Genomic DNA, 24,718 nt, shown 5'->3' with positions numbered 1-24,718 from the left:
GTCCTGTTGCTTTAAATCCGAAGTCCCGCGCAGGCGCCAGTTCTCGCGATCTCTGAGGTTCCCTACATATTACCCACAATTCTCTTTTCCTTTCTCTCTTCTCCAGCCATCCAAGATGGTGAGTGTTACTACGGTTCTTGGTCGAGCTGGGTCAGGGTTTTATCCACCGCCATCCTCTCCGGGGCGTCACCGTGCGGGTGGTCCCTCCACCGCGCGGCGCTAGGGGAGCCCCGCGGGGCCTGGCGGGATGGCACTGGGCCGGGTAGGATCCCGGCGGCTGGGTCGGGGGGTGGGGAGAGGAGGGCTGCGGCGCGGAGCGCAGCGCCGCAATGCGGGCTCGGAGCGACGGGGCTGAGGCGCTGCAACGCCCTGGGGGCTGCCCCGGCGGCCTTGGGCGAGAAAGGTGCCGAGTCCACCAGTGCTGATTGTGGAGCCTGCCGTACGCCGTGCTCCTAGAGACCGGTCGCGTAGTTTTCGGACGCGGCGGGCGCGGCCACCCCGGTGGTGCAGGTGATGTGAAGAGTATTTGTCGTCTGAACGATGGTGAGGACGCTGCTAACCACCGAGATCGCTGATGCACACGGGCGGTCGCCGGACTCGCCGCTGGGCGGCCGGGGCGCCTTCGGAGCAGCGCGTGCGGGGGCGCGGGGTTGACCCGGGTGTCCCTTCTCGCTTAGCCGAAAGGGAAGAAGGCCAAGGGGAAGAAGGTGGCCCCGGCCCCGGCTGTCGTGAAGAAGCAGGAGGCCAAGAAGGTGGTCAATCCCCTGTTTGAAAAAAGGCCCAAGAACTTCGGCATCGGTGAGTGAGGAGGAGAGGACAGGCGGCGGCGGTGGTGGTCTGTTCGCAAAGAAAAGCGGCAGTGTGCTTAGCAGAGGGTCGTGTGCTGGCTCCGTTAGTAGGTTTCGGCGCGTGCGGGGTTCTCCCGGGCAGGGATGTGGGTAACGGTGGTTCAGGGTGCGTGGTCTCCGGTGTCAGCTCTCCGCCGGGATTGGGCTTGGCCGGCGGGAAAGCAGCGCTCAGCGCAGGCGCGTTGACCGCTGCCCTGGCAGCCGCTGGGCCGCTTGTGGGACGAGCAGGGAGGGTCGCCAGGTGTTTGCGTGCAGATGATGTGAACGAATATTTGCTATCTGAGAGATGGTGATGACGCTTTAAACCACCAAGATCGCTGATGCACCTACACCCTCCTCTGAGTGGCGCCAAACACCAGCTTGACCTGGAGTTTGAGCCTCACTAACAGCGCTGCCCGTAATTTCTCAGGACAGGACATCCAGCCCAAGAGGGACCTCACACGCTTTGTCAAGTGGCCCCGCTACATAAGGCTGCAACGGCAAAGGGCTATTCTCTATAAACGTCTTAAAGTGCCACCTGCGATTAACCAGTTCACCCAGGCCCTGGACCGCCAAACAGGTGAGGCTCTGTAAACCAGCATGGAGTCTGCGTTTCCTGGGCACTTAGTGCCCAACTGAGGTCTCTAAGGAGCTCTGGGTATTTCCAGCAAATTGGGTTACTAGAAACTTAGGTTCTTTTCTGGTTTCTAGACCGTGAAAGTGGTGTAGCTGAAGTGATGGCGTACGTGGTCTGAGATTTTGTTTCTTTACGTTCATTTATTTTTTGAGAGCACGCTTCTCATGCACAGGCAGGGAAGGGGCAGAGAGGGAGAGACTGAATCCCAAGCAGGCTACATGCCATCAGCACAGAGCCCTGTTGAGAGCTTGAACTTACAAACTTGGAGATCACGATCTGAGCCAGGATCAAGAGGCTGACAACTGACTGTGCCGCCAGGTGCCCTGTGGTCTGCTATGATAGCATTCAGGACAGAGACCTAGAGCGTTCTGTTGAGGAGCGAAGATCAGAGTTTGAAACGCACCCCTAAACCGACAATTGTTGTTGCAGCTACTCAGCTGCTTAAGCTGGCCCACAAGTACAGGCCGGAGACCAAGCAAGAGAAGAAGCAGAGACTGCTGGCCCGGGCAGAGAAGAAGGCTGCTGGCAAAGGAGATGTCCCCACCAAGAGGCCGCCTGTCCTTCGAGCTGGTGAGTGGGTCCTTCCTTAAGAGAGGGTGAGCGGTGGGGCAGGCTGTTGGCAATGATGCATGAATTTCTTCACCTGGAAACACTGTGGAGAGCAAAATGCGAGCTTTTTAACCCTGAGCCACAGCTGGGCCCATAGAACTGCTTTTGTGACCCGAGCAGCCCCTGTGGACTGCTCACGCAAACGGTTGGTGTGTTCCAGGGGTTAACACCGTCACCACCTTGGTGGAAAACAAGAAGGCTCAGCTGGTAGTGATCGCACATGACGTGGACCCTATTGAGGTACGTGTTAATGGTTTCTAAGCGTTGTCAGTTAGATTGGGCCCTGCGGCAGTACTGGGAAGACTGTAAGGAGTAAGCTGGAATTTGGCTTGTCAGGCCAAAGTGCTTTCCATTGAGGACAGTGCTGACCGGGGGTCCAGTGGACCATAGCCATTGCAATGATGTGGATTTCTCACTGAATTCAACCTTGAAGTGCAAGACATGAGCTTTTTAACCCTGGGCAGTTGGCTAAGTTAGCTTTTAAATTGCTGCTTTTGGTCAGTGTACACTCTAGAGCTGATGCTGTTTTCCAGCTGGTCGTCTTCCTACCTGCCCTGTGTCGTAAGATGGGGGTTCCCTACTGCATCATCAAGGGGAAGGCCAGGCTGGGGCGACTGGTCCACAGGAAGACCTGCACCACTGTCGCCTTCACCCAGGTTAACTCGTGAGTATGCACAGTGCCCCCAAACTCCAGCTGGCAGCAGAGGTCAGGCGCTCCTCTCTCCCAGGACGTCCCATTTCTCAGGATTCGTTTAACGCTCTACCTTATTAAAGCAACACATTCACCTGGATCTTTGCCGATGATGGTTACGAATTTCTTCACCTGAATAAGCCATGTGGTCATGTTGTATCTGAGGCAGAGGCCTTGTGTTTGGGATACAAACGAAGTCATTCCTGTTTTCTGGAAAGGTAACCAAGATGGTGATGACCCACATTTACCCCCTGCTTTCTTAGGGAAGACAAAGGAGCTCTGGCTAAGCTGGTGGAAGCTATCAGAACCAATTACAACGACAGATACGATGAGGTGAGCAGCAGCAGGACACAACGCTGGGGGAAGCCAGGCCCGTCTTCAGGGGGACGGGCTGCCTCCAGCGCAGTCCTCCTGGATCAGGGACTTGGAAGAGCCAAGCAGAAGACCTAGCGTGCTCTGAGAGCCTCAGAACAGCAGCCCGCACCAACTGCCTCTCTTTGTCCTTGCAGATCCGCCGCCACTGGGGTGGCAACGTCCTGGGTCCGAAGTCAGTGGCTCGCATCGCCAAGTTGGAGAAGGCGAAGGCTAAAGAACTGGCCACCAAACTGGGCTGAGTGGGCACTGCTGAGTTTTCTGTACATAAAAGTAATAAAAGGCTCTTTCAGCCTGTGCTGATCGGTGTTTGGAGTGGAGTGTAATCTTTTGTCTTCCTACACGTGTTCCTGGTGGCGGCAAGGTCCTTGACCGGCGTAGGGCTGGCTGGAGTGGCGGTAAACCGCTGTGTAAGGGTTGTGTTGATGGTTTGGAAAAAGCAGCATTGAAACTGTTGGCTCACATACAACCCAAGCCTGGAGTTGATGATCAGCCAGTTAACTGACACAGGTAGAGAAGACAGGTACGGTACAAAGTGCGATGTAGAGATTTATTTACTTATGCCAATAGTGCCTGATCCCACGTGAAAACAAATCTCTGGAAAACAGCCGCTTCCTCATAACTTAGGGAAAGGGCTACATCTCTCACACACCAGGGGTCCGATGTAGGAATTTCTTAAACCACAGGTATGATGTAGCTGCACAGAGTCCATACCTTAGGTCAAAAAGATGAACAGTCAGGGTCCTGGGGGGGGTAGAGGAGGGGGGACAGCAAGGGAGCAGGTGAGGACTCACCAGGTGATGATGTACTGCATGTGCTCATTCCTCAGAGTGACTCGGGTTTGCCCTCCGACAGGTCCTCCGGGGACTGTGCTCTCTGCAGAGACCCTGGGCTCAGTCCACAATCCCACCACCACCACCACCAGCTGCTTAGCTCACGTCTCCCTGCGGCAGCCTGGCCAGCTATTCCCTTGGCACCTCCTGGAGTTCTTGAGAGCTATGGTTTTTGTGTGGCCCAAAATTCAGTACGGGCCTTGCAGTTGAAACCAGCCCTGGGCTGCCTCTTTCCAAACATATGTCCCCCTTCCCCCAACACCTACTAGAGAGTAAGCAACAGGAAATAACTAGAAGATTTCCAGGGTTAGGAGGAAGTTAGAACAGAGTATTTACAAAAAAGCTACTTGATCTAGGATGAGCTGATCACAACGTACGGAAGTCAGCATCAATGAAGATGGGGTCTGCGCCCGTGAGCCTGGCCATGGCCTCCAGGTCCCGGTAATGCCAGTGGTTTCTTTCGGGATTGTTCTCAGGGACAAAGGGCTTCCTGGTTTCTGTCAGCCTCACCATCCCAACTAGGTCCACTTCTCCCTCAATCTATAAAGGAAAATGTGAGATTGCTCCTTAAGGCCTGTGGTTTCTATAGAGGCCTGCTCACAAAAAAGCGTTCTTGCTTCTTACCTGGCCTTTCTGCCGCGTATCTGGATTCACTTTCTTCCTGGGGACAAACCCTCTATTTACCAGGATGGTGATTCTGGAGTAACAGGAGGATGCGCTCAGGTGGGGAAGGATTTCTGAATAAAGACTTAAGTCTCTGGGACAACAAGCCTGTGCCTGGGGCGCGTTCTAAGCAGCGAGGCTCGGGGCAGATGTGCCCCCGGGAAGGCCGCTGTCCAGCTGTGTCCTGACTGGCAGGACACCAACTCTGAAGGCAGATCTCCAGGGTCCCTGGTACACACCCTGCATCCATCTCTGCTTCCTTTCTTGGGCCTCACCCCTGCAACATCCAAGCCGTAAATGACCCTCTCCCACAGAGTTCTGACATCCACCTCTCCCTCTCACAAGGCAGCTGTGGCCTGTGTACCTGCCTCCAATATCCCCTTGGGGGGGTGGGTGACACAGAGCAGCCTGCTGGAGACCCTCTCAGACCTGAAAACCGGAAGTTGCTCTAGTCACCAAGAGTGCAGCGACCCCTTGCTGTGCAGGCCATTTCCTCTGCCTGCACGTGGCCCAAACAGTTCCCTGGGAAGCCTTCCCTGAGCGGACCCCTCCCTGCTGCACCGCCACCATTTAACGCGTGGGCCTAGTTCTCCAGAGTGGTGGATTTCATTCGCCTCTTCTGAGAGCTTAGCCTACGGAAATTATTCAGGAAGACGTTAAATGAATCGCTTAACGCCAGAAGTACGAATTCCCATCTCTTTCAAGGAACTGAATGCGGCTTCCTGGGTATCCTGGATTCCCGGAGGCTGGGAGTTGAGAGATGAAAGTCGGTGCATCCCTGCCTGTCCTACTCACCCCAGCTCAGTGCAGCGGAAGGGGGTGACAACGTAGGCCCCGCTCTCTGGCGAGGAAGAGAGGCGGCCGGCCTCCCGGGCCTCCCGGGCCGGGTCCACCATCGTCCGAGGCATCATGTACAGCTCCTTGGAGTGGTCAAAGTGCCCCCTGACCCGCACTGGCCTGTACTCCAGGTTCTTCAGTTCCATCGGGCTACAGGGCAGTGGGAAGAAGTGAGGCCCAGTAAGACCAGGCAGGGAGCCAAAGCCTGTCAGGGCCGCACGTCACGAATACAGCAAGCCTGCTCGCCCGAACCAGACCCGTTCCTCCAGGACAGCACGTCAACACGAGGGGGAGAGGCAGCAGAATCATTTAGGAGACCTGAACCTGCTCTCCTGCCGACACTCGACACGGGGGCACGATGCCCTCGCCACCAGGGAAGAATCACTGCTCCGGGGGGCCCATCAGCACCGCACCCCCATTGGTGCGATGGGCCTGAAAAACGGTGAGACCCCGGATCACAGATCTCTTTCTGAATGTGTCATGCCGCCTCCCAAGGGTGGTCAGGAAGCCCATTAGGACAACTCATCTTGAGGGCTCCCGTCTGAGGGTCAGGGCGGCAAGCAGATGCAGCCAGGCCCCGCTGCTGACCCCGAGTGAGGCCAGTCCCAGGTGGGCCGCCCCACACTCACTCTGCTGGCAGAGGGATGGGCTCGGCCATAACTCTGGACTCGAGCTCCGCTATCAGCTGCAGCTTCCACTTCCGACGCTGGACCTGTGGAAACAGCACACCTGAGCGGATGGCAGAAAGTCAAAAGCTCAGAGCCACCAGCGGTGCCTGGGTGGCTCAGTCGGTTAAGCATCCGACTAAGGCTCGGTCATGATCTCACCATGTCTGTGCTGACAGCACAGAGCCTGAAGCCTGCTTTGGATTCGGTGTCTCCATCCTTCTCAGTCCCTCCCCCACTTGCACGGTCTCTCTCACAAAAATAAAAAGAGGGGGAAAAAAGCTCAGAGCCACCAGAGCTAGAGGCCAGTGTTTACCTGCCAGGTCCCCAGGCCAAAGGCAGTCACGGGAACGAGAAGCAGGAACCACTGGAGAGAGGAGCCGTCCTCCGCTTTCGTGGCAGGTGCTTCGGCTGCAGAACTGCCACCCCTGCTTGGGCTCCAGGGCACCCCTAGGACGGTTTACAACCCTGGTGTGGGGTCAGAAGCCCCCCCACAAATAGAGCTGGAGCAGCCTATTTCTCAAGGAGACTCGAGCACTACTGCCCGAGAGTGAACAGACCGGCCAGCGGCCAGCAGCACCTGCCCGGCTCCTAAACCAGCCCTCAGCACGAGCATGCTCCCTGGAGGTTTACTGACTGCATAAGCACGGCCTAGGCCTTAGTCCTGCCTCTGCCACCAACCACGACCCTGGGTAACCACCGAGTGCCTTTTACACGACACTCTGCCGAGTACTCCGTTGCACTAAGAGCACCCGCTAAGCAGAGGCAGAGGCGCGACCAACTCGGGAAAGGGGCTCACGGAGCTCTCCCAGCAGCTCTTCGGGTTCACTGCTCGTCAGTTCTAAAGGGAAAGTGTATTTGAGCTGGCAGAGTGTGAGCCGCATCAAAGGAGGGCACCGCGCGCGGCGCGGGGGTAAGAAAGCACGCCTGGAGCAGCGTTCCACGGTACCCTTCCTTCCTACACAGAGCGCAACACGCACGTCGTGGCTGCGCTCTCTAGGGCCCCGGCCACCGGCCACCCGGGTTTCAATCTTGGGACGGCCCCTCATCAGCCCGCTGAGGCGCTGGGAAGTGACTGCCCGTCCCCGGCCAGGGGTGACTCGGGAGTGCGAGAGCGGACGGCCCGCGGGCCACCTCGGCAGAGAGGCACGCCTGCGCTCGGGCGCCAATTCGGAGCCCCTCTCAGTGCCTGCGTCCCCCCCCCGCCCCGTTCCCAGGTCACACCCGGGCGAGTCCTCACCTGGGCGCAGGGGGCCCGCAAGGACGCTCCTCCAGACCGCGCGCGCCGGGGCCTGCGGAGACGGAAGGGCTGGCTGAGCGGACCCAAGCCGGGGCGCGGGTCCCCTCAGCCCGCCCGCCACGCGCCCGCCCTGCGCCCCGCTCACCGGCGCCGGCCGCGCAACCCGCAACGCCAGCCACCGCGCCGCCGCCGCCATCGCCCCGCCGGCGCTTCCGGGCCGGGAGGCATCTGCTTCCGGGACGCCGCCGAGCCCCGCCCCCGGCCCACGTGGGGCGAGCGGCGCCCGCTTCCAGCTGCGAGGGCGGTCGGGCCATGGGCGAGCCGCCGGCGGAGGTGCTCGCCTTCCTGCGCGAGCACCCGAGTCTGCGGCTGGAGCCCGGCGCCGGCAAGGTCCGCGGGGCCGGAGGGCGAGGCGCGGGGCTGCTCGGTCGGCCCCCGCACCTCCTCACCCCTTCTCCCGCCGTCCCGCCCGCAGGTGAAATGCGCTCTCACTGGCCACGAGCTGCCCTGCCGTCTGCCCGAGCTCCAGGTCTACACTCGCGGCAAGAGGTACAGGCGGCTGGTCCGCGCCTCTCCGGCCTTCGACTACGCGGAGTTCGAGCCGCACATCGTGCCCAGCACCAAGAACCCGTACGTGGGGAGGGGGGCGCGCGCCGGCTACTGCGGGAGGGGCCCCGAGTGGGGACAGGTCCAAGCGCCGAGTCTGGCCGCTGTCGCGGGGTAGATTCGGAACCCCGACCCCTCCCCACTGGCTGCGCGGACCTTCGTAACTAAGTGTTAGGAGATTCGACATCCGGGTTGGAGGCTAGATTCCCAGGTGAGCCCCCTCCGTGGTGCGTGTTTGCTTGTTGCAAAGCTGAGGCGTGTTCCCTGAGCTTCTGAATGCGGTCAGTTCCGAGATTTAAGAAGCACTTTGGTGTAGCTGAACGTGTACGTTGACGGGGGTAGTTGTAAAAGAGGGGCGGGGGGATGCCCCCGTTCTGGCCCTTTGCCAGGCCAGGTCTTCGCTTGCACCCCCATGTGCAGGAGGAGCAGGTGTGATGACCAGGCCTGTGTTCCAGGTAAACTTTGAGAGGTCCCGGTCCTCCTGGGGCGGTGGTTCTCCACCCCGCTTGCAGGATGGAATTGCTTTCGCGCTTTTAAGAACTTTGATGCCCAGTCGGCTTCCGGGACTTCTTTTGTCCAGTTCTGGGGATGATTGCAAGATGCAGCCGTGGTTGGAGAGCCACTGGTCCAGGTCCTTGCGAACGTCCCTGGCAGCCGGGGTTTGCTTGCCTGTCCCCTAGGTACCAGCTGTTCTGCAGACTCACCATGCGGCACATCAACAAGGCCCCAGAGCATGTACTGAGGCACACCCAGGGCCAGCGGTACCAGAGAGCTTTGCGGGAATGTAAGTAGCCGTGGGCGGGCGCAGCCTGCCTCAGTTTACGGGTGTTATGGGTGCATGCCTGCCCTTCCCCAGGACGAAGGCAGAAGTGGTGTGTCGTTCACCCTTTGGCAGTAGCTGGTGGTGCACCGGGCCCAGCCCGGGTGGAGGGGTGGTGGCGGAGACCCATGTAAAGCAGGCAGCGGACTCCGACCTAACTACAGGCTAGCGAGTGCTGTGAAGGACGTGCCGAGGGCCACCAGGAGGCCCTGGGGAGGTTGGGTTTCTGGGCTGAGACTTTAGGGGACATAGGGAGTAGAGGCAAGAGTGCTCCCTTTAGGAGAAAGACTCAGGCAAGGTAGAGGCAGAAACACACTTGGCTGTGGGTGGTCCTGAAGGACGGCCACTGTGCCACCATGAAGGTGGGGTCGGCAAGGGAGGTGTGGACAGGACCACATGAAGTGGGGATGCATGCAAAGGACTGAAGCAGGGACTGGCACAGTCACCGTGCGTGTCAGGGTCGCTGTGGCTCTTGAGGACGGGGTGGGAAGGAGTGGAGAAGGGGATCCTTGGTGGCTGCGCAGCCAGCTGAAGGTGACGGTGGCTGGGGCTGCCAGGTGCTGGCAGGAAGACTTGGACAGGTTGTCACTGTTGTGGGGGTTGGATCGGTAGGTGAGGCAGTGAGGGAGAGGAAGAAATCCGCTGTGACTCCCAGATTCCTGGCTCGAGAACTGGGGTGCTCTAGGAGAGCGGTAGCTGATTCACAGGCTTTGTGGGGAAATGAAGCGTTCTCTTCAATGTGGGTCAGGGCAGGTGGCTGTTGCATGGGCCAGCGCTCGGATGACGCGCACCGCTGACACCAAGCGGCATTTGCGTCCACAGAGCCACAGAAGAGGGGCCTGGCCGGGCCTGAGGAGGGAAGAGCCCCAGAGGGGTGAGAAGCAGACGGGGGGGGGGGGGTTGTCAGGGCAGAGGTTTCAAGGAGAAAGTGGTAGAGTCTTTTCAAATGCTCCTGGAGGGAAGGTGGGGATGGAGCCCGAAGGGAGGGCCAGGTGGGGCAGGGCCAGGTGCCTTTGGGTATGGACTGATAGGCGAGATGAGGGAGAGAACTCCGAAGGCTGTTTCCCCAAGAAGAAATGAGGCCCAGTCTTCGCCCAAGGGCAAAAGTGAAGGACACCTCAGAGGATCCCAAGTAGGCACAGAGCCTGGGGGCTTTTTCGGGTGGGCAGGAAGGTAGGGGCTGGGGGCTTTTCCCCAGTACGAGACTCCTCCTGATGCTGGAGTGTGTGGCTCAGAGGACCCATGGCCGAGAGGAGCAGAGCCTGGCAGCGAGGGATGTGGCCGGGGGTGCTGAGGGGAGGTACCAGGCGCAGGCTGTGCGGGGCCCCGGAGTGAGCAGCAGAGATGAGGCCGTGACTCAGAGGCCCGGGGCTGGTCCCCTTCCCCCTTCCGGGAGTGCACTAGACAGGAGACCCCTGCCCGCAGGGGGCCCCCTTCAACAACCAGCCCCCCCCCCCCCTGCCCCCAGTGCCACCCTGCCCCTCATCAGGTTTTGGTCAGGATCCGCCACGCTGGCCATGTGGCCTCCCTAGGAGGCCTCATCCCTGCTCTGGGCAGGGTGAGCAAGGGCCAAGCTCCAGCTCCCGCCCCGGGGTGGGGGCCCGACACGGCCCCACGTCTTCTCATGCCTCGGCCCACGCTCCCCCTGGCACTTCCTGCCAACGCCACGTTTTACCCAGCAGAGTGGGGTGCGGGGTCCCCAGTGGAGCTGGTCTCTGCTCTGGAGGCCTGAGGCACAGACACAGCGTGCTGGCCCTTCCCCCAGATGAGAAGTGTCAGAAGCAGGGTGTGGAGTATGTGCCTGCCTGCCTCCTGCACGGGAGGAGGAAGAGGAGGAGGGGCGACCAGCTGGACGGCGCCGGGCTGCCTCGCCAGGGACAGGCCTTCTGGGAACCTTCGTCCAGCGAGGAGGGCGCAGCTGCAAGTGACAGTGACGACAGTATGGCAGACCTGTACCCGCGTGAGTGGGACTGGCCTCCTTCCCCCCCACCCTGTGTGCTCCCCCTCAGCCCTGCACAGACGGGGACCCGAACCTAAAACTGCCCATCCCTCCGTCCCTCCCAGCCGAGTTGTTCACCAAAAAGGACCTGGGAGGCACTGAGCACAGGGACAGCCCTGAGGACTTTCTGACAGAGGGGGAGGACGAGGAGCCAAGGTGCCCCACGGAGCCAGGCCCCGGGGGCGGAGAAGAGGCGCAAGGGGCCCGGGAGCTGGTCCTCAAGCGCAGGAAGGTGAGTTGGCAGCTTCCTCTGCTGATGGGTCTCGGGCAAATAAGACGCGAAGCTAAAGCTAACGTTTCGCAAGTAAACTAGAAGCTGAGGCTGCCCTGACCTGATGGGGCTGGGGGCTGGGAAGGTCTGAGAGGGGCGTGCCCGGCAGGGGACCCGTGGGAGGGGCTCGTTACTGCCTCCGTCGCCCTTGGCAGCTGAGCAGGCTCAGGGCCACAGATCCAGGGCTCTCGGGAGGTTGGGGGGCATGGCGTTGTGGGGACACGGCAGGTAGACAGCTGGCCTGAATCAGGGGCGCCCCTCGCAGGCCCCCGTCCTCTCGGACCGGGCTGGCTCACTAATTGGAACTCCTTGTTCATGTTCCAGAAGCAGTTGGGCTCGTCGAAGAAGTTTACAAGTCGTCACCGTAGACCCAGAAGCTTCAACTCTTTTAAACAGTCAGGTTAATAAATGGCTGCTGGAGAGAAGCGCGTGTTGGAAGCTCTTCCAAAGCCCTTCAGGGACTCGAGCCCGTGTCCGCCTCATGCTGCCTGCCGTGCACCCTCTTAACTGACGGGGTGTCCCAGGGCCTTCTCCCTTGGCTCCAAGTTCGCTGCCCACAGGGTTGGGGCTGGGAGGCTGTGCACGGGCATCGGGGCCACCTCGCCCATCCACAGGAAGCAGCAGGGGCCCCGAGGGAAGAATTCGGCCCAGATGCAGCTTCTCAGTGGTCCTTGGCGAAGCCTAGAGGGTCCGGCCGCCTGGCTCGGCATCCGAGGGGAGGCCTGGCCAGGCCCCACCCCAGCTGCCCAACACCAGAGGTCCACGCTGCATACAACAAATGCCATTATTTATTTTGATGTTTCCAAAAATCAAAACGTTTTCAAACACAACTAAGATATAAAATACAGCATAAAATGAGATTTATACCTATTTCCCACATAAAGCCAAAAATTTCTCAGAAACTGTTTTGCCAAAGCCAATTAGTAGATGGTGTTTTCCTCTCCTCCCTGTGAAGGCATCTACCCGTCCCCAGGTGCTAGCCCGCCGAGGGCTGGGGAGGCCCAAGCAACCTCCTCCAGCATCGAGGCTGACCCCTGACCGCACCCCTCGGCCTCTGGGGTCATACTGTTTCTACAGACCAACAGAGGTCTCATCAGCACAGAGCCGAGGACCCGTACCCTGTCAAGAGGTGTCCCGGAGGAACAGCCTTGGCTGAGTGTCAATTGATAGGACTGTGGTGCTGTGCTGACGGGCAAGGGGCTGGGCTGAGCGGTGGCCCCAGGGCAGACACACAGTCAAAAGCCCCCCCTGTGGTGAGCGTCCTAGCGGTGGGGAGTAGAAAAGTCCTCCCCGTCCATCCCTGCACAGAGGCCATTGTTTCCCAAAGGCCAGAGGTGGTTTGGGGCCGGGGGAGGTTTGGGAGCATCTGGGGCCAAGCCTCCAATGGGGCTGGGGTGTGGGCACTCCCCTCGGGTTTGGTAGGTCTGGGCTGCAGAGCAGAGTAAGGTTCTAGGAGCCGGGAGGCAAAAGCGGGGTGGGTCCCTGGGTTCATGGGTTCCCTGGCCCCCGCCTGGCTGGTAAATGTGGCTCCTGGCTCGGGAGGGCCCTCAGCTTGCACATCTAGCAGTGAAGCAGGAGAAAGGATGAGCTCCAGGCAGTCCTCGTTCTAGCTTGGTCACCCTGCTCCCCACTCCAGAGGGTGTGGGGGAGGACGGGGCGGGGGGAGGCACAGATGGTCCTACTCCCCCCTCACGGCCGCCGCTACGGCGCGGACGAGCGGAGCAGGGCAGCAGGCACTCACACCCCCAGGAGGAACGCAGTATAAGGCAATGTGAGAAAACTTTAAATACAGGATCAAGATCCAATCGGTAAGGCATCACGAATCATAGAAAGTAATTTGGGCTGCGTTCAGCATAGCAAAGACCATCTGAGCAAGCCACAGCCTCGTGTCACGGCTGCGCAGCTTAGGAAGAGTCCCTCGAGCTAAAGGAGAACCAAGCGGGGCGCTTGGCCAGGTCGGAGCCGCAGCGGCAGCCCAGGCTCCTTGTGAAGACGGGTGAGGTCACTGGTCTGAGAGCCCGCTTTGTTGCCACCCTGCCCTGCGAGGCTGCTACTCGTCCCACGCCCCTCAGGGGAGCCAGCTTGCACACATGTGGCCAGGCCAGGGTCGGAGCGAGGGTCCCTGTGGGCTCTGGGTGCACCTGGGAACTTCAGCTCCGCCGTCCCCACCTAGAGCCACCGAATCTCCCGGGGGGATTACCCCACAGAAACCGCTGCACCGACCCGAGCCAGTCTTCCAACGAGTGAGTGACTCCCACTGTGAACAGCAGCCTTGGCACCGCCGCCCCCCCCCCCCCAGCACTGCTTCGTTCTTTGGGTTTGGGTCTCTCCAAATGCCGTCGTTATCCCTGCAGGTAGTACAACGCGGGGTGGGGATCACTCGGAGCAGCGTGTGTGATGCTGGGCTGGGCCATCCCGAATCAATTTTAGCTAAAAACGTAAACTTAAAAAACAGTAAGAGGGAGACCGCTTTGAATGATACACCAATGTATCTGCTCACAGTACAGCTTGAAGGCCCCCCACCCACAAAACAGAAACAAGAATGGGAACCGAGGCCACAGCCCAGCAAGCTGCTCTCAGGAAGCCGAGGCCGCGCCTGGGGAAGGGGGGCGCCACCCACCCCGACGGTCAGGTGCTAGGCTGTGGGTCCAGAGCAGATTTAGCCGCCAAATTTCAGGTGTCTGCAAATAAATTCTCAAAACATCTGTGCCTTTACCAAGGGAGGGAAGGGAAGAGGACACATAAATGCTGGCAGTTTTGTCGAATCCACCCCGAACCAGTCCTCAATGGCCACGGGTCCTAGCCAGGCAGGGAAGGGGTCTGTTACCACTCTTTCTTCTTCTCGTCCATGGAGACGCCCCCGGGGCCCAGGGCTACCACGAGGAGCAGGCCTCCGATCACCGACATGGTCTGGAAGAAGTCGTATTTCAGGAAGTCATGCATGGGCTTATAGACGGGAATGGTCCAGAAGGCGTTGAAATACACGTTGATGGCAAACAGCCACACAACAAGAGTCAAAGCGGCCAGCTTGGTTTTAAAACCGATGGCCACTAAAATCATCAGAGCTGTGCCCACGATGTTCTGGAGAATCTGCATAGATTAAAGGATAAGGAACAAAAAACAGGTAAGGAAGAGGAGCAATCCCAACTGCCCTTGTCACCGCAGTGCGTGTCAGGGTGACGGGTGTGCGTTCAAGTGAGGAATAAAGACAGGGCGCGAGGGGTGGCAGATACAGCAGCCTTCAGTGGGCAGGCTGCAATTTACCAGGACACACTCAGGCCCAGCCCGCGGGCCTCGAGGCCACCCAGGTCGTCCCCAGGACTTGTTACGAGCGGGCTCCCCACTCCTGCGGCGCCAGGTGCCCCTCCTGGGAGCCCTTCCTGGCCAGGGCGCCCAGCCAGCTCTGAAGATAGGCCTTGTAAGCTCCTGGGGAGGGACCCCGCCACATGCACCGTGCACGATAATGTGTGAGTGGCGGACAGCGAAAGAACCGCGAGGCTGTAGAGAGCCTGGGTGGACCACCTGGAGGCGAGCACACCGGGTGCCAGGACCTCAGTGAGTAAGGCAGACTCTGGACTTCCTTTGTCAGCTCCAGGCCCACAAGAGCTTGCTGGGTTTTTACTCCTTTTAATAGGATCAGACATTCGCTTCCTTTGAGCCAATTCATCCCAACAGCCCCTGGACTAGACCCCATGCACAACGGGGAAGAGAGATCAGGGCCCCTTTCTGAAGGGCAGGAGACCAGACCCGTTTACGCAAATGGAGACGCTTACCGAGAAGAAGCTGGCATCAAAGTGAAGGAGCGTCATGAACATCAAGACCAGCAGAACCCTGCCTCCGAGCTGCATGTACTGTTTGGGGGAGCTCTCGCGCATGGTGGGGACTCCTGCGAACATGCTCTTCCCTTCGGAACGGGATTCCGCCAAGAGCAGCAACAGGCCTCCTCCCAGGGCCAGGTTCCTGAGGACAGAAATGCCAGTTGAGTTGCCAGGGCTCAGCAGGCACGACGCACGCCTGTCAGACTGGGTCGGGAGGCCTCAGCGGGAGCACAGGAAGGGAGGGCCCTTAGGTCACTCTCTCCAAACCGTGCCAGACCTGCTGGGTGTGAATCCACAGGACCGCAGCCGGAGTCACACCTGCAAAGGCCTTCCACGGCCCAAGACGCAGACGGGCCTGTTCGGCCGAGCAGTGACATGAACCTGAACACACTTGTAGCCCATCTTGGCCTTGGCTCTGCTGTCGACCAGCTGGGTCGCTGTGAGCAAATGCTGTTGCTCTGGCCCTTCCTCCCTCCCCGGTGAGCCCGGGGTTGGGAGAGATGGCTTCATTCTCACCCGTGCCCTGGTGGCAGCGGGGAGCCTCCGCCAACACCTTCTACCGACTCCCAAGTGCGCCTGGGCGCAGAGTGCACTCCCGACTGCTAGCCACTGAGTGTAGAGACAGACACAACAAGTAAGCTCAGCACGTGAAGCACACGTACCTCATCAAAAACTTCAAGTCCCACAGGATGCTGTAGGCGATGGTCTGAAGGGGACAGAGAAGAGAGAAGACAGAAACTTGAGTCTCGTGTTTCCAAATGCGTTTGGATTGTACACAGAACGGTGGTAGGCAATCCTTCTACCGGGCGTGGGAGTGGAACACACACGGAACAGGTCAGGAGGCCGGGGCAGCTCCGAGCTCAGCGCCCGGGCTCAGCGCTCCTCGGGGCGCACTGACCAGCCCAGGCCTGCGGAACGAGCACCTGGTCCCAGGGAGCCGGGCCCGCGAGGAGCTGACACGGCGCCCGAGAGCTCCGGTCCAAGTGCACGCGGCTCATCTGGCCAGCTGGGTGTTCGGGAGGGAAAGCATAAGACAGCGTCCTGGCTGCAGGCAATCTTGTCACCTCTCCCCGTCAGAGGAAACTCGGGAAGGTGGCAGGGAGGTGGGCGGCCAGAGCTTGGCACCTTCTCAGGGGCCCCGTCCTCTCCAGCTCTGCTGAGCTCGCACTCAGGAAAATCCAGTGACTTCTCAGGAAAGAAAAGGAGACCCAGGCAGAGACACAGGGGGAGTGAAGCCGAATCTTCAGAAACGCCTTTGCAGAAGCTACACTCCAAGCACGGCAAGGAAGAGACCCGGCCCCGCGTACCTGCAGCGCTATGATTCCAAAGAGCCCAAAGCAGGCGTACTGCACGAAGTTCCTGCTCAACACCAGGATGCAGCCGGCTGGAAAGGAGAAGGGCCAGGCTCAGGAGCCCGTGGGCGAGGACCGGGCAAGGGGCCACGCCACCTCACCTGAGCCCCGCACGGTGGCGGCCCAGCTACGCACCCCAAGAGAAAAGCAACTCCTGGGAGAATCCATCTTGGACATGGACCACACCTGAGTTGAGGGGACCTTACTTAATGCAGGTGCTGTTCTAGAAAATGGATCTCTTGCTCCAGAGAACGGGCCATATTCCAGAGCGGGTGGTGCAGCGGAAACTGCCGTGGGAGCTTCAGGACAGGCTGAGGAGCACTGGCCCCAAAATGCACAAGGTGGGGGGGCTGCCGCCAGCAGACAGTGGCCGGGGAGTGGAAGGCCTGAGGGCCACGTGAGCCGCATTCTGGACACTGATTCATCCTTTCCCGACTCCCTTGGTTTCCCCTGCTCTGGCTCCTCTCCAGCCCACCCAGGTCACCCAGTGTCCCCATCTCCCGGTCCTGGTGCTTAGAGCACGAGCACAGCACCCACCCAAAGGCCGGCAGAACCAACGTCCTGGCCCGGCCCGCCCCCCGGGAGGAGGAAAGGGCGAGCCGGGAGCTCTTCACCATCCCCCGCCCACAAGGGCAGACCAGCGCGCATCAGGGCCACTCACTCAGCTGTCCCAGCAGGTTGAGGAGCACGAAGGCGGAGGCCAGAGCGTAGCCGCAGCCCCACGTCGTGTCGATGTAGTCGCGCTGCTCGCCCCACTGGAACCACATGCGGACGCCGTCCTCCAGGAACGTGCTGATCAGGCAGAGGCGTGCCACGTGAGGCAGGTACTGCTTCGTGACCCGGAGGAACTGTGGGCCACAGAAACCCAGCTGAGGGCTGCCGGAGCCTCGGCGCCTCTCCCCACGCTGACCTGCGTTGTCTGCGGAGGCCCAGCCCCATTGGGCTCAGACCCCCAGGGTGACGGCCTCCGCCTTGTCGGCACAGGCGTGTAGGCGGCAGCTACCGTCATCGGCCGAGGCGCCGCCACAAGACACACCGCGTACTCTCAGGCTAGGGCCCCAGCAGATTAGCATCACCGCCTGATGAGGCCCGGCCGGCTCACCCTGTGGCCTCCTCACCCCCCGACGTGCACCCTGGCAGTTGTACCAAGTCATCTCTATCCTAGGCCGACCTGCACCAAAGAGGGGGACACAGCCCCCATGAACGGCATCAGCAGCCCCCCCCAGCCGTGACAACCAAAAATGCCCCCAGACATTGCCACAATACTGTGCCCACTGCCCTGAGACCCTCTCATTTCACAAATGGGCAGGTTGCACCCCACAGGGGAAGGGGGCTCGCTTATAGCTGCACTAACTCGAGATGGCCGCACGGAGTCTCGACCAGCCGGTCACACACGGCTAAGCCTTGGCATCCCAACACCCCCAACGGTGCTCAGACCCCCTCTACATGGAAGAAGGCTGAGCACGCTCTTGAGAGGACAGTCCACTTAGGGGACAGCCAGGGTCCCAGGCCTGGAGGGTCTCATGGTCGACCAACGGTAAGCTCACGTGTCTACACTTATCCAAAGCCTCTGAGCAGTGAGAGGCCAGGCTCTGGCAGCCGTGTGCACACCCCTAGTCCCTCCCAGAGCCCTGGACTGGAGAGGGTGGGCTGGGCTGGGCAGCGGGGAGCACACACATGGAACCGGTGTGGCCAGTGGCTAGAAGGCTCTGGAGTCTTTTACAGACATGCTAACAAATGGACGCACAACGGTCTCAACAGCGGTGGAAGTCAAGTTTGGAAGATCACTGGTTGAATGCCAAAGGGAGAGAAAACACATTCAGAACTTCCTCCCGCTCTGTGCGAAGGGTGCCGTTAACGACGACGGCGGGGTTACGAAACCGTTATCGGGTGGAAGCACAAATGTCACTCAGGTGCCCTGCGGCCACTTTCTCTTTCCAACCGTCCAAGCTAAATGCAAAGGGACAGAAACCCTATGACACACGGGAACAGTGGGCCCTCCGGGAACCAGGACCCACCCACAGGAGTGACGTGTCAGGGAGCGGAGTCTAAAGGGCATCTGTGGGTCTGGCCCCGGCAAAGGGACAGTCGGATGAACATCACGGCCCCTCAGAGGCCTGGTGAAACCCTACTGGAACCAGCAAAGGTGTGTCTGAGAGTCTGTTAATTACTGGCATTTTTGAAGAGTTGCTTTCCAGTCCTAGAAACAGCTGCTGCTCTCAGCTGCAGGTAATGAGCCTCTGGCCGTTGAGGTCAACCTCTAGTCTGTGGACTTGAGCTCAGTCAACAGAGAAGCCTCCCCTCCCCCGCTCCCCTCCACTGGGCCACAGCAGCCAGGCTCTCGTGGGAGGGAGGGAGGCGGGGAGAAGGCCCTCACAAGCCAGGTGTCCTTTCTCTCCACATCTTCTGAACTTGACGGAGCCCCAAGGTGGCCATTCTGCACATGCCTGCCCAGCCCTTGACCCTCACCAAAGCGGGGGCAGAGGTCACAGGGAGAGACGGACGCTGGACAGCCAAGCAGGTGGGTCTGGGAGCGGAAGCTCTGGAGTGCGGCCAGCCGTATTCTGTGTGGCCGAGGAGACGCCGCATCCTTTGTGGAGACGGGGATGGTCCTGCTCCCCTTCTACAAAGTGACGACAGCTGGATTAACGGTTGCTAAGATCCTTTCCAGCTTGAGTGAGCGAAGGAGATAAAGGAGGGAGAAAGAAGCCTAAGGCCCCTACACAGTTTGGGGTCTGTAAAGCCCACACAGGACGTACATGCACTCGGGGTACACTCCCCCCGGGTCAGCTGACCACTGGCCCTGCCGCTTCTGCCTCCTGGCCCAAATGCTTTTGTGAGCCCCAGCACCGGTCAGCGGGGAGTCGCTTCTAGCCCAGTCCATGGGGACACAACAACTAGGCTGTGGCAGGATGCCGGGGGAGGTGGTCCCCAAAAGGCAGGGGTGGACAGACATCGGAGAGGTTCTGACCTGCCTCCAACTGGATGAGAAAGCCGCTCGCTGTGCTCACCCGTGGGGAGCAAATAAGCCTAGGCCCCTGGGCTTCGCTCTGAGCCTCCGTACCATCAAGCACCCCGTTTAACACGTGCTCTGCACCGCAGCGCGGCCCAAGAGACACAGGCAGTGTTTAAAAGCCTCCGTGATGAGTCTGTACTCCTAATTTGAGTGTCTGGGTCAAGAGGATTAAAGAGCAAGAGGGAGGCTCCTCCCTTTCCTGGGAGACAGGCTGAGGAGGCAGACAGCTCTGTGCTTTGGGGGGGAAAAAAAGCCAAAATTCAGGTTATTTCAAAGTTAGATGTGGTCTAGGCTAAGGGTTGACTGTATTTTGCAAGTCAGGCTGTTCCAGAGCCTCTTTAGAAACCAGCCAGCCTCTAATAAGCACTTGTTTGGACTCAACACGAAAGAAAAAAAAAACTGTTTCAACACGAGGCCAGACCCGATTTTACTCGGATTTGCTAAATGCGTGCGGGTCACAGCGGTTCAGACTTGGCCACTGAATCCTTGTCAGGCGTCTGTGGACCGCGTCCTCCTGGCACAGCGGGGAAGAGCCCCTGAAGCAGGCATCCGGGCCGCACGCGGGGGTCCAGAGCGGTCCCCTGTCCCATGCTTGTGCAAGGGGCCCTGCAGGCCTGGGGCCGGGTGCTGCCCGCTGTGGACACGGAGACCCACGACTGCCACGGCCAGGAGAGAACCGTGGCGGGGGAGCTGGAGGCGGGCAGCGAGCAGGGACAGATCGCAGGAGAGGCCGGTTAGCCTGCGCGGGGCAGGCTTTTCACTGGCACCTCCAGGAAGCTCACCATCAAGCAGGGTATGGTTCATAAGGGATGGCAGCACCTGAGTGACTGACGAAATACAGAACGTGGAGATTTATTTACAAAAGGTGATGACTCTAGAGGGGATATAAGAAACGTAATTATTGTAACTCTGAGAATACAGTGGTCACGTCACACAGCCACCTGCAGCTCTCACGTGCCACAGGAACACCCACTTTCTCTGAATGCCGAGGACAGAAAGGACTTGAGGAAGAGCCGTCTGCAATTCTTGGTTGGAACTTGGAGGAGGCAGAAAAAGGCATCAGACCTTCTGGTCGCCAGGGACAGGGGCCGCCCTTCTCAAGGGCCACCTCAAGCCTACACACATCCCAGAAAATGAGAACTTGTGGCCAGACGGCTTCCCTCACATCAGGCTGAGTCAGGGCCGGAGCAAGAGTTCGGTGACTCACAAGTGTGCATCTGCCATGACCCCAGAGCGCCGCCGGCAGGCCTCCAGGGCACTGCCGTGTGGGTTCACGCTGCACCTCCAAGTACGGGAACAAGTGTCAACTGGCCCTGGAGATGACCCGGCTTCCTGTACCAGAAATCCACGTGACTAAGAGCCTAACCATAGGAGAGCAGCGACAAGTCACATGCAGGAGAACACAGCTGTGCCTCACTTTCCAGAAGCCTCGCTGACCAGTGCTCCCACCATGTCTCCAGCCTGCTCCCCGAAAAGAGGCGGGATGGCTCTCCTTAACCTCCTAAGATGGGCAGGCAGGCCCAGCAGGGAGGGGGTCACAGAGCAGAGCAACAGGCAAGGATGCTGAGAACCCCTCACTGTGACGAGAGCCCCACTCACACCCAACGGCCATCCACACAAATGGTCAGTCCAGGGCCCTAACACCCGGGGACCAGGTGTGCCCGCTCACATTCTATCAGGCCATCCAAGCTACCGAACGCTGGACCAGAGGCCCAGGGGAGTTCCCAGGACTGGCTCCACTGTGCCAAAGGACAGGTAAAAACACCAAAGGCCACACGGGCGAGCAAGTCCCCATGCAGCTTAACTGTCACCCTGGTGACAGATGAGAAGTCAGCTCAACCCATTAGGTGCTAATACTCCGGTTCACTGGTGCGGATGTGCCTGGCAGTTACGCTCCGCCGAAGGGCAGCGAGCGCTGGCTCCAGAATGCAGACGTAACTTTGGATTGCTGAGTTCGTTAGCCTCTGGCCCCCCCTGACCTGGTCTCAGATGGCTTCCGAATGCCTAGCTCCTGCAGAGGGCACACTCAGCATTTTCTCAAGCGCCTGGCTTCCTGGTCGCCCGGGGCAAGGAGCCCGAGGCCAGAGATGTAGCTCTGGAGAAGCCTGCCCGTCAGCACGAACGAACGGGACAGCTGGCCCTGTGCTCTCACCTCTGCAGGCCTCAAGGGGAGGCTGCGAGACAGCCAGGAGGCGAGGAGCCCAGCCTCCGGGACCAAGATGTGGACTCAGAACTTCAGCCTAAGGCGTGCCACGCAAGCCTGCCCTCTCCGCGCCTGACGACGGCAGTGTGGCCAGCCCTGCGCGGTCCAGAGGGGCACAGTACTGAGTACGGAGGACCTGGCCCAGAGCTAGTGTCTCTTGCCATAACTCCTGGGGACACATGGGCTTTATAGGTCCAGCTCTCAGCAACCTAGACTTTCTGGTCAACACCTGTCACTTGAGTTTTGCTTTCGTTTTCTGTGGACGGGGTTTGAAAAAAAATGGGTCTCGTTACCGATCAGTGACTTTGACGATACTCTCCAGTGCCCTTCGAAGATCATTTTCATTCTAAAAGCCCAGACTCTGGCATCTTTACTATCAGCAGCTTTGTTTTAATATTAAGTGGATAAATGTTAAAAAGGCACCCCAACTTGGCCAGATGTTATCCACAGGAAGCCATCACTGGGGCTCTGCGCTCTCTTATCTGCCCACGTCCTCCCACGCCAAGCCTGCCTGTGGCAGATGCTCCTGACTTTGGTTTTGAAGGGGACGAGGGCTACTCGAGAGCCAAAGCCCTCCCAAGCCACCCACAAAAGGGCACGGAGGGGTCTTCTGACAGCCACTGCCACCACTACTGTGGCCCTGGCCCTGATAAACTAACAGCAGGAGCCTGCACTGCCTGACGAGACACAGCCCCAGGCCACTCTGGGTGTTAGATTTTGATGCAGGCAGGCAGGCAGAACACCAGGCTGCGCAAGCTCGTAGTAGGTGGCACAGCCTTGAGGTTGGAGGCTGGGTTTCCTCCCAGGACACTGCCCCAGGCCAGTCCCGAAGCCCCAGCAGGCTGTCCTTCCCACCAGTAAGTTGGTGCAGGTCAACCCTGTGTCCTCCTGAAGGGCCTTTCCGGTTCCAAGATCCTGCGTCTTTCATTTAACCAAAATGCATGAAGAAAAAACAGAAAAGATTACATCTAGAGATTTTGAACTTTTTTTTTTCCTCTGCAGGAAAGCTGATCATTTGATAGCTGGCAGCGGCCTGGTGAGAGACATTTTATCTAGTTTGGTTATGAAATGCACTTGCAAAATCAGGGTTCTCCGGACTGAAGAGTGCGCATACAGAGCTCTCATGGTCCCCTCGGGTGACAGGAGCCATCTTCTTAGGGAGTTGCTACTTGGGGAAATGAAATCGGGTCACTAAAACCAGGGACAGAGAAGGCCTACGTGGTTCTCGAGGGCTTTGGGTATGAACTGCGTCTATGAAGGATGCCCTTTTTAAACAGTCTCTGTACACAAAATCATGACCTTAGCAGAAACCGTTTCTTCAAGTTGACATACTTTTTCTGCCCCAAGCTGGTTTTAAAATACCAGCTCACAGGAGAGTGGTGCCATGCAAACCCCACGACCGAACCACACCAGGCAGACGGCAGCCCTCAAGGGGAACAGTGGGAGACGGAGCTCGCCCATACCGGATCAGAAAACACGCATTCATGTTTTTAACTCACACGCATGCATAGGAGCCTTCCAATAAACCCAAACTTTAGAGTTTTGTTGGTCAATACCACCCGCATAAAAATGAAAAATTTAACCTCCTACTTTTTAAGTCTGGCAAAAACCACAAACCTGTTAAGTACACTAAGGAGAGAAATAGCCATTGGGCCAGACATGGCTCTGCCTGCAGGGATAAGGCTGTTCATCTGTAGACGTTAACGGGTCACTTTCACAGGTAAAAGTTACCCTACATGATCGGAGCTTGATCAGAAGAGCCAGGAAGCTCTGTCCTGTCCCCTCTCTAGGATCTGATTCTGTCCATCTAGTCTGTCAACTGCCTGTTTCAAGAGCTTCCCCGGTGCTCAGAACGCCGCCTGTACACTCCAGAAGGGGGGAAAAAAAAACCCAGGAAGACAGGCTTCCCCTCCTCCCAGGTTTGTGTACAGATAGATACCCATTCAATTCAGTCCCAGGGCAGAGTCCAAACAGGGAGGGAAAATGCTGGGAGGGTCAAAGGGACCCCATGAGTCCAACACATCTGGCAGAGAGTAACAGAAGAAAGCGCTGTTGCTTTCTGTAGTTGGGGTACATACCAGGGCGCCCCCTTTCCTCTGGGAGGACCCCTAGGCCTATCTGACCAACCCCCGTTCAGGATCACGGCTCCCCACCCCGCCCCCTAAGAGCGCCAGTGAAAGAAGCGTGCAGGGACCACCCCAACAGTTCAATACCGAGGGGACGCTCCCCAGCAGTCCGACTCGGTCCAAACCCGCAGCCCCCCCCCAGCCCCCAGGGCTCGGGCTGCTTTCTCAGGACGGGACGAGGCAGCCCCTCACGCCCCTCACCACCGGCCAGGCCGGATGGGAGGGGTGGGGGGGGGCTCACCGACCTGGGTCCCGAAGCACGGGCCCGAGAACCCGCCCGGAGCCCTGGCGGGGAGGCGGCGACAGGGGCAGGCCGGGCCCGGAGGCCGAGTTTCGGGGAGCCCCGGGCCGGGAAGGCGACGAGCCCCGGAGAGGAATGCCCGGGTTGGGGGAGGGGGCGCGATCCTCCGGCGGGCTCGGGAGGGGGAAGGACGCGGCGCAGTCCCTCGGGAGGCCCTCGGGTGCCGGAGGCCGACTCTGGGGGCGCAGAGGGCTCGGGGCCAGGGCCCGGAGGGGAAGTCGGGGCGGGGGGGAGACTCGCGGGAGGGGCCGGGGGCCGAGGGGCCGGGGGCAGGAGGCCCAGTCGGGTCGCAGGCCGCACCTGGTCGGCGAAGTCCTCGGCCGTGCCCATCAGGTCGTTCTGGCCCATGGCGGCGGCGGGAGGCTCGGCTCGCTCGCTCGCTCGCTCACTCGGCGCTCGGCCCGTCGGCGCCCGCGCCCGCGCCCGCTGCGGCCTCCACAGGAAGTACCCGGCCGCCGGCCTCGCTCCCCGTCGGCGGATCCAGCGGCTGCCACGTAGGCCAAGCCTTAAAGGGGCCGCGCCGGCGGGCCCGCCCCGGCCGCGCCTTAAAGGGGCCGCGCGCCGCCTTCCGCCGCCCCGTCCACCGCGCTCGAGGCTCCGCCCGCCGCGTTCTGGCGCCGGCGCCCCGCCCACCGCGCTGGGGCCTCGCCCGCCGCGCCCTGGCCCCCGCGGCCCCGCCCGGCCCCGCCCGTTGCGCTCTCAGGCCCCGCCCGCCACGCTCTCAGGCCCCGCCCATCGAGCGCTCTGAGGCCACTCCGCTGGAGGGGCGTGCCGGAGCCCCCGCGTGCGCCGTTCGGGCAGGCGCACCTGGGGCTGAGGGGCGCCCCCGGGG

The 24,718-nt window shown here is 59.9% G+C and overlaps 4 protein-coding genes and 5 non-coding genes across 9 annotated transcripts; 7 read left to right on the top strand and 2 right to left on the bottom strand.

The window, feature by feature from the left end:
• Positions 1 to 29: 29 nt before the first annotated feature.
• RPL7A (ribosomal protein L7a) lies at positions 30 to 3,445 on the top strand. The gene is made up of 8 exons (XM_039255158.1): positions 30 to 118; positions 678 to 798; positions 1,258 to 1,407; positions 1,894 to 2,034; positions 2,234 to 2,313; positions 2,607 to 2,737; positions 3,028 to 3,097; positions 3,274 to 3,445. Exons 1-8 carry the CDS (start codon positions 116 to 118, stop codon positions 3,376 to 3,378), a joined length of 801 nt encoding a protein of 266 aa, XP_039111089.1. The 5' UTR covers positions 30 to 115; the 3' UTR covers positions 3,379 to 3,445.
• On the top strand, positions 506 to 579 carry LOC120247334. The gene has a single exon (XR_005532272.1). It is a non-coding gene; the product is annotated as a small nucleolar RNA SNORD24 (small nucleolar RNA).
• LOC120247333 lies at positions 1,099 to 1,173 on the top strand. The gene has a single exon (XR_005532271.1). It is a non-coding gene; the product is annotated as a small nucleolar RNA SNORD24 (small nucleolar RNA).
• Positions 2,082 to 2,156, top strand: LOC120247329. The gene has a single exon (XR_005532266.1). It is a non-coding gene; the product is annotated as a small nucleolar RNA SNORD36 (small nucleolar RNA).
• On the top strand, positions 2,467 to 2,538 carry LOC120247331. The gene has a single exon (XR_005532268.1). It is a non-coding gene; the product is annotated as a small nucleolar RNA SNORD36 (small nucleolar RNA).
• On the top strand, positions 2,868 to 2,934 carry LOC120247332. Its single transcript, XR_005532270.1, has one exon. It is a non-coding gene; the product is annotated as a small nucleolar RNA SNORD36 (small nucleolar RNA).
• A 215-nt stretch (positions 3,446 to 3,660) lies between the features above and the next one.
• LOC120247327 (surfeit locus protein 1) lies at positions 3,661 to 7,570 on the bottom strand. The gene is made up of 9 exons (XM_039255188.1): positions 7,520 to 7,570; positions 7,375 to 7,426; positions 6,451 to 6,584; positions 6,099 to 6,181; positions 5,428 to 5,619; positions 4,594 to 4,666; positions 4,347 to 4,509; positions 3,931 to 4,012; positions 3,661 to 3,850 (listed from the first exon to the last, which is right to left on the bottom strand). The coding sequence occupies exons 1-9, from the start codon at positions 7,568 to 7,570 to the stop codon at positions 3,781 to 3,783; spliced, it is 900 nt and encodes a 299-aa protein (XP_039111119.1). The 3' UTR covers positions 3,661 to 3,780.
• Positions 7,571 to 7,643: 73 nt separating this feature from the next.
• SURF2 (surfeit 2) lies at positions 7,644 to 11,972 on the top strand. The gene is made up of 6 exons (XM_039255148.1): positions 7,644 to 7,764; positions 7,850 to 8,004; positions 8,661 to 8,764; positions 10,566 to 10,760; positions 10,865 to 11,031; positions 11,395 to 11,972. The coding sequence occupies exons 1-6, from the start codon at positions 7,687 to 7,689 to the stop codon at positions 11,473 to 11,475; spliced, it is 780 nt and encodes a 259-aa protein (XP_039111079.1). The 5' UTR covers positions 7,644 to 7,686; the 3' UTR covers positions 11,476 to 11,972.
• An 860-nt stretch (positions 11,973 to 12,832) lies between these two features.
• Positions 12,833 to 24,378, bottom strand: SURF4 (surfeit 4). Its single transcript, XM_039255147.1, has 6 exons — positions 24,187 to 24,378; positions 16,902 to 17,088; positions 16,196 to 16,272; positions 15,551 to 15,594; positions 14,844 to 15,030; positions 12,833 to 14,160 (listed from the first exon to the last, which is right to left on the bottom strand). The coding sequence occupies exons 1-6, from the start codon at positions 24,232 to 24,234 to the stop codon at positions 13,894 to 13,896; spliced, it is 810 nt and encodes a 269-aa protein (XP_039111078.1). The 5' UTR covers positions 24,235 to 24,378; the 3' UTR covers positions 12,833 to 13,893.
• Between the last annotated feature and the right edge of the window lie 340 nt (positions 24,379 to 24,718).

Source organism: Hyaena hyaena, unplaced genomic scaffold (assembly GCF_003009895.1).
Source record: "Hyaena hyaena isolate Hyena2069 unplaced genomic scaffold, ASM300989v1 scaffold_511, whole genome shotgun sequence".
Taxonomy (NCBI): domain Eukaryota; kingdom Metazoa; phylum Chordata; class Mammalia; order Carnivora; family Hyaenidae; genus Hyaena; species Hyaena hyaena.
This window is presented reverse-complemented; position numbering and strand designations above follow the sequence as displayed.